The sequence below is a fragment of the Mesoplodon densirostris genome, chromosome 4 (assembly GCF_025265405.1).
Source record: "Mesoplodon densirostris isolate mMesDen1 chromosome 4, mMesDen1 primary haplotype, whole genome shotgun sequence".
Classification (NCBI taxonomy): Eukaryota; Metazoa; Chordata; class Mammalia; order Artiodactyla; family Ziphiidae; genus Mesoplodon; species Mesoplodon densirostris.
In genome coordinates, this window is record NC_082664.1 from 29,671,878 (window position 1) to 29,679,803 (window position 7,926).

Below are 7,926 nucleotides of genomic sequence, written 5' to 3' on the forward strand. Positions count from 1 at the left end.
GGAACCCAAGTTTCCTGATTCTCTGGGCTTCCAGTGGTAAGACCATGGAATTCTTTGAAAAGGGAAGAAACCTCCTGTGCTAACTCCTGGACTCCATCTCGACATACTGACTAGTATGGACGTGAGGCCTTCTTTACAAGCATCTTCACCCTTAAGCCCCCACTCCTCTGAACTGAGAGCGCTTTTGTATGTATCCAGCTTGTACATTTAGATGCCCATACTCAACTGTCTTATGGCTTCCAATATTCTTTTTTTTTTTTTCCGGTACGCGGGCCTCTCACTGTTGTGGCCTCTCCTGTTGCGGAGTACAGGCTCCGGACGCGCAGGCTCAGCAGCTATGGCTCACGGGCCCAGCCGCTCCGTGGCATGAGGGATCCTCCCGGACCGGGGCACGAACCCGTGTCCCCTGCATCGGCAGGCGGACTCTCAACCACTGCGCCACCAGGGAAGCCCGGCTTCCAATATTCTTAATAAGTTTTTACATTCGTTCAATCATCCATCCATTCAACTCCTTGACAAATACTTATTGTTTGAGGGCTTGTCCTGCCAACTAAGAATAGAAAGATGAATTAGACAAATTAGACACAGCCCCTGTCCTTGAGGAGCTCCTGCTTCACTGCAGGAGACTGACAAGTAAACAGACACAATTAGGTGGGTGATGGTCTGGGTGGGCTGTGTTAGAGACTATGATAGATCGAGGTTTGCTCCAGAAGCAGAGGGGCTCACGGTGGGAGCAGTCAGACACAAAACCCAGGAGATCAGCTTCAGCTGAGTATTGAAGGGTCAATAGTTTTGTTTTCCTCTGAAGGGGAAAACAAATGATAATAAACTTTAGCCGGTGGTTACAATCTGCAATAAGAAATGAATTCAGATGAAGAAGAAAGTGAGAACTTGGGCTCCAGAGCCAGACATCCTGGTTACATCCAACTTCCCCCACTTACTAGCCATGGGACCGTGGCCATGTAACCAACTGATCCTCTCCATGCCTCAGTTTTAACTTCTGTGAAATGAGGAAAACACTATAGTCTATCTCATTGGTTTGATGTACAGGTTAAATTAAATAATACATACAGGGAATTCCCTGGCGGTCCAGTGGTTAGGACTCTGCGCTTTCACTGCTGAGGGCCAGGTTTAATCCCTGGTGTGGGAACTAAGATCCCGTAAGCCACAGGCGCGGCCAAAAAAAAAAAAAATTCCATATGAAATGCCTAACGCAGCTCCTGAGATGTAGTAAGTAGGCAACAGAGATTAACATCAAGTATTTTCCCCTCTCCACTAGATCTTCCCTGCAGCCTACAAATGTGTTGTAATATCTTTCTTTGACCCCATATCTTCCTCTAACTACTGGCATATTATCTGTTCCCCTCTTATGGCATAACTCTTTGAAATAATTGCCTATAACCGCTACTTCCATTTTATCACCTCTTTCTCTCTCCCAAACCCACTCCATGGAGCCTGCTCTTGTCAAGGTCACTGACAAGCTCCATGATGCAATCCCTGTGGGCAATTCTTGTCTCACCTGCATCCCCTCAGCAGCATTCAACATAGCTGAGCCAGCCATGCTTCTTGAAGTGCTTGCTTTCCTTGGCTTCCAGGACACCACACTCATGTGGTTCTCCTCCTACCTCCCTGCTGCTCCTTCCCCATCTCCTTTGCTGGCTCTCCCTCCTCCTCTCCAACTAGATATTGGATTCCCAAAGGGCTCAGTCCTCTGACCTCTTTGCCTCTCTACCTGCCTTTACTCCTTAGGTGATCTCTTACGAGCTATTGATTTAAAATCCCACCTTTCTTCTGATGACCCCGCATCTACAGCTCCCACTCAGACATCTTTCCTGAGCTCCAGACTCAAACAGCCGATTGCCTAAGTAACATCACCAATAGGCATCTCAGATTTAACCTGTTGATAAACACACTCTTTTTTTTTTTTTTTTTGCGGTACGTGGGCCCCTCACTGCTGTGGCCTCTCCCGTTGCGGAGCACAGGTTCCGGATGCGCAGGCTCAGCAGCCATGGCTCACGGGCCCAGCCGCTCCGTGGCATGTGGGATCCTCCCGGACCGGGGCACGAACCCGTGTCCCCTGCATCGGCAGGCGGACTCTCAACCACTGCGCCACCAGGGAAGCCCGATAAACACACTCTTGATTTACCACCTGCTCCCCACCCAGAATCTGTTCTTCTCCCAGAGCTCCCCATCTCAGTACATGCTACCATCATTCACTCCGTTGCTCAGACCAAAAACCTTGGAATCCCTCGACTCCTCTTTCTCTCACTCCCCACATCCAAACTCAAATCCTGTTGGCTCTACTTTCAAAATACATCCCTAATTCAACACTTGTCACTTTCCCTAAAGCAAGATTCCTCAGCTTCGGCACTTTGGACATTTTGGAACAGGTAATTCTTTGCTCTGGGGAGCTGTCCTGTGCATTATTGTAGGATGCTTACCAACACCCCTAGCCTTACCCAGTAGTGCCAGGAGCATATCCCTGGTGGTGACAACCAAAAATATCTCCAGATATTGCCAAAAGTCCCTGGCCTGGGTAGTGCTGGGTGGAGAGGGTGGGGCAAAATCACCCTGGCTGGGAAACACTTCTCTACAGTTTTTACTCTGTAATCTCAACAATTACTACCTCTTACCTGAAATACCAGAATTGCCTCTTAACTGGTTTCCCTACTTGCATTCCAGGTCCCTCAGAATCTACGTGGCTCCTTCCCTCATTTTACTCAGGGTTGCTGTTTAAACCCAACCAGAGAGACCTCCCTTGATCACTCTCTCCCAAGGGGCACTGCCACCCCGATCCCTCTCTCTCCCCGCAGCCTGTGTGACGGACACAGAGATGTGCAGCCCAGAGTTCCTTCCTTGAGGAAAGATTGTCACCCCAGCTGCTCAGAGTGTAGTAAGCAGACAGCCTTCAGCTGTCAGCCCCTTCAGGGATTGCCTCAGCCACAGAGCGGACTTGCCCAAGGTCATGACCTTCCCTAGGCAGCCCGCATCTAAGAACTGAGTGGGGCTAAGCGGAAAGGAGACAACTCAGATGGGCCATTTTAGCTCTGGAGCTCCCCATGGAGTCTGCTGAGGCTATCATCCGAGCCACCTCTCAGCCTGATCTCCCCCTGTGCTCAATCCTGCTTCCTTCCCCACCCTTCCACACATGTGATCCTAGAACATTCTCTCTCACCACTGAGGTGCTAAACATCTCAGGGTGTGCATCGCAAAGGATTTAACCTGGGACACCTGCTATAGTTTTCTTAACATTATGATTTACATTTCATATCACTTTTTTGGTTTATTATATGTATCTTCTTAAGGTCTTCTTTTGTTTTTAAAGATTTTTTGATGTGGACCATTTTTAAAGTCTTTATGGAATTTGTTACAATATTGCTTCTGGTTTTTTTTATGTTTTGGTTTTTTGGCTGTGAGGCATGTGGGATCTGAGCTCCCCGACCAGGGATGGAACCCGTACCCCCTGCACTGGAAGGTGAAGTCTTAACCACTGGACCACCAGGCAAGTCCTTGTATCTGCTTAAGGTCTTGAAGGCAGGGACTTTTTTGTGTGTGTGTGGTTTAGGAGGCTGTCATAAAGAGATATTTATTGGGGATCTTGTACAAAAAGGACAAGCTCAAGAAGGAACATGGCAGAATTACAAAATTATGAAAGCCACAGTCCAGGAAAACCTGGACCAAGGAAGCACTCTTTAAAAATCTTGAGTATGGTAGTACTTTGTATAGCACATAATAAATTTACAGAACTTAATATTTGAGGATGGTAGTAGAAACAATGCTTTGTTTTCTTTTTTAAACGGCACAGTTGCACAGTTAATACTTTGAATGTGCGAGACACACAAAACTATTAACAAAGTTGAAATATATCTAATCGAATCCTGGAACAGATGGAGTATCTGAGCATCCATATCCCTAAGATCAAGGCAAAAGCTTTAAACATTCATCCAATTTAGTGTAAACCAACTCCTATTTTTTCTATATCCTGAAAGCAGAGTTTTTTTACCTTGATGAATGATTACACCTGGGAAACTGCACCTGCCTTAATAGTCTGCTTCATCCACTTTACTTGGGGTTGATTTTGCCTTAGATAAAGCAACCGTTAAAGTTTCTTTTCCCTTGCCGAAGATTTAAAAAACAGTCAAGCATTATATACAAATACAGAAAGGCCTATGCCAAGTTAACAAATAAATTATAACTCAAAATGAGGTATGCACACTGACAGTAAGTGCATTGGTATACTCTATACAAAATGAGGCTGGAGAGTTTACAAACAATTGGTGATGTAAAACAGTGGTTTCCTAGGAACTTACTTAATCAGACCTTTAAAGGGCCCTAGCAAACCTCATTTTTAACAAGGGCCCCAGATGATTCTAGGTTTTGATTAAAGTGTCGTTTGGGGAAGCACTTTTAACCTTCATTGTGTGTCAGATTACATATACGATAAAATTAAATTACAAACCATGTAACTGAACAAAAATATCTTTATATAAGCTCTTGATACCTAAATACAATATGGTTTTTAAAACGAAATCATTTGTATATAGTTGTATTCATAAAGTACACTAATCAAAAGCTATACGACAACATTAATAGCAAATCCAAATCCAAATGAAGACATTCCTCTGAATTTCATCTTTCATCGAGCATCAAAAACCACCAATCTTTTAGTCCTTTTCTTGTACATTATTCTGTATCCACATTCTCTGCAACGGATTGGATCCCTTGATTTTATTTCATTTTCTGTGTGACATTCTCCACAGATATATATCATTGGCTGCTTTGGGGGTTGAACGTCCTTCTGGGTGTCCATTGTTGTCCCCACGTAACACGGAGAAACCTCTCTTCTTTTCCGAACAGATTCCGCCTCACCGCTGTACGGCAGCCAACTTCCAGCGCTGGCTCGACTTTTTGTTTTGAAACTGCTGTATCACTAGCACCTAGAACAATGCCTGGCACATAGAGAGTAGGTGCTCAGTAAACATTTATTGAAAGTTGAATGAATTATTTTCGTCAGCCTCAGCTCCTCACTCCTCTAAGATTACTCTACAATCAAGGAATTGTCCTTGGGTGAAATCAAATCAACCCTTGGGTGATTTCTAATATGAAAACTTAAACTTTTTAACAGACGTACAGCTCAGGGGGCAAATCTTTCCAAAATGATCTACATCTGGAGTGGAACAGGCCCAGACGATTTCAGATCTAGAAGACCTGACAGCAGGGCTCTGCTTGGCTAACAACTCGATCCCTCCTGCTCTGTCCTTCTTTTGTCAGAAAATAAATTTAACAGGCTGGTCTTGTGGGGAAGCTGCCATGAGCCTTTGAACCAGCTACACTGCAGGTGTTTTGACCTGGTCAGCCCATAGGATAAGTTTCAGATTCAGTGGCTATTCTTGAGTATTTTTACACACTGTTTCATCTTTTTCAAGAGCATTCACATTGCTCAATAATTTCCCGTGACGGCCATGAGTTGTGGGTCCACTTTACCATCCTAATTTTATATGCAGGCAAACTGGAGTCAGAGGAGTAGCTTCACTCATTCCAGAACTGTTTAGTGAACACCTACGTGCCAGGCACTGGGCTGAGTATTACAGGACATGAAGATGACTGGCAGGCTAGCAGGAGAGATGAGAAGGAAGAACTCTGTCTATTACTGAGGTGTGAACCAGGAGCTGGGAGGGTCAGAAGATGAAGTAATTTTTTCTTATTAAGAGACAACCTCTGGGAAGGTTTTACTGTGCAGGTCACATTTAAAAAAACAAAACAAAAAAAACATTTAAACACACAGGCTCTTTCGTTCAAACTGTCTTTTGCTCTCTCCATTCCTTGCATTCCTAATTCCTACAGATTCTAATCATTTTAAATAGGTATATGCTCATGCACACACAAATATGCTTTTTTTCAAATAAAATATGGAGTATGCCATCTTTTAAAATTAATCATATTTTGGCTATATCCAAGGATATTCATTTCAACATTCTATGTAATAGCAAGCAACTATATTTTATTTTATTTTTTTTTGCGGTATGCGGGCCTCTCACTGTTGTGGCCTCCCCCGCTGCGGAGCACAGGCTCCGGACGCGCAGGCTCCGGACGCGCAGGCCCAGCGGCCATGGCCCACGGGCCCAGCCGCCCCGCGGCATATGGGATCCTCCCAGACCGGGGCACGAACCCGCATCCCCTGCATCGGCAGGCGGACTCTCAACCACTTGCGCCACCAGGGAGGCCCGCAAGCAACTATAAATCACTAAAATGTCCAGCAATAGGGAACTGGATAGTTTCTCTAGGGACTTCCCTGGTGGTCCAGTGGTTAAGACTCTTCACTTCCACTGCAGGGGCCACCGTTTGGTCCCTGGCTGGGGAGCTAAGATGCCTCATGCTGTGCGGCCAAGAAATTAAAAAAAAAAAAAGTTTCTCTATACAGTGGAGTACTATGCAGTGGGGAAAGATGAGGTGGGTCTGTGTGATATGGAAGTATCTCCAAGATATACTATAAAATCTAAAAAGCAAGCTTCAAGGCAGAGTGTTTAAAAGGAATAGGTAAGGCTGTGTGTTTGTGTGTCTATGTGTGTGTATGTGAAAAATAATCACACATATAAGTTTGCATTTACATGAAACATTTTTGTAAAGATTCCTAAGAAACTGTGAACTGTAGTTGTCTCTGGAGCAGGAGACACACTTATTTTTCACTATATGCCTAATGATCCTGTGTGAATTTTTTTATCATGTGTTTTTAAATTTTTCCATTAAACTAGTTCATTAAAAATGAGTGAGACAATACAACATAGGCATTTCTCTCATGCTACTATATAGTACACCATTTTGCCCTGATCATTGCCAGGTGCTGTTTAGATACTTCCCACAGCTCCCTGATAAGAAAACTGAGGCAACTTGCCCAAGGTCACACAGATATTAAGTGGTAGAGCAGGGATTTGAACCCATGCAATCTGGCTCTGAAGCCCATACTCTGAACCACTATGGCCATGCAGCCTCTCTCATTCTTGTTAAGGGATGCAAAGTGTATTCCATAAAGTGATTGTGTCATACTATTTTACCCTTTCCTCCTTTGATAGAAATTCTGGTTGTTTCTAGGGTTTTGCTATTACCTACCTACCACACTGCAGAAACACCCTCGTGATTAACCTTTGCGCTCTTGTGTAAATATATTTATAAGAGAAGATCTGGAAGTGAAACTATGGCATCATCTAAAGCTTGATAGTTATTATCAAATTACTTTCCTTTTTTTTTTCTTTGTCTTTGTATGACAGAGGAAGTAGCCCCAAGTCTGGTAGCTGGAAAAGGGGAATTTCAGTCCTAGTATTAAACAGTATGAGCAGAGACAATGGCCTGTGTGTTTTGTGAGGTTAGGAATTGTCTTGTTCATCTTTGTTCAACAAATATTTATTGTGCCCTTACTAAGTGCTCCTGGACAATGGTGAATACAATGGACATGGTCCCTGCCCTCATGCAGCTGATAGTCTGTGGAGAGAGAGGCATTCATAAAGTAAGCACACAAAATGAAAATATAATAACAAGCTTCGATAAGTGCCATGAGGAGAAAATATGGGGTGCTATGGGAAGGAATAATAGAGTTCTTCTTTAGAGAAAGTGGTCAGGAGAGGGCTTTCTGGGGAAGGGACATTACACTGGAGATGAAGGAAGAGTAGAGATGAACAGAAGAGTGGAGGGCATTAGGTTGTTTCCCGGCGCCTAAAAAGGTTGTGGTTGGTGGAGCGAGGGCACTAGAGCCTTTGGTACCACTGAAGAGTTTTAAGCTAGGTATTGATCTGATTTTTGCAGTATCCCTGGCTGTTGTGTAGGAACTGCATTAGACCATTAGCAAGAATTCAAGTGGGGAAACCAATTAGGAGGTTTTTGCAAGACAGGAGAGAGATGACAGTGGTTAATCTAAGGTGATGGAGGAGGAAC

At 44.1% G+C, this 7,926-nt stretch overlaps 1 protein-coding gene across 1 annotated transcript; it reads right to left on the reverse strand.

The window, feature by feature from the left end:
- Positions 1-4,552: 4,552 nt before the first annotated feature.
- On the reverse strand, positions 4,553-4,859 carry LOC132489068 (DNA-directed RNA polymerases I, II, and III subunit RPABC4-like). Its single transcript, XM_060098003.1, has one exon. The coding sequence runs from the start codon at positions 4,808-4,810 to the stop codon at positions 4,637-4,639; it is 174 nt and encodes a 57-aa protein (XP_059953986.1). The 5' UTR covers positions 4,811-4,859; the 3' UTR covers positions 4,553-4,636.
- Between the last annotated feature and the right edge of the window lie 3,067 nt (positions 4,860-7,926).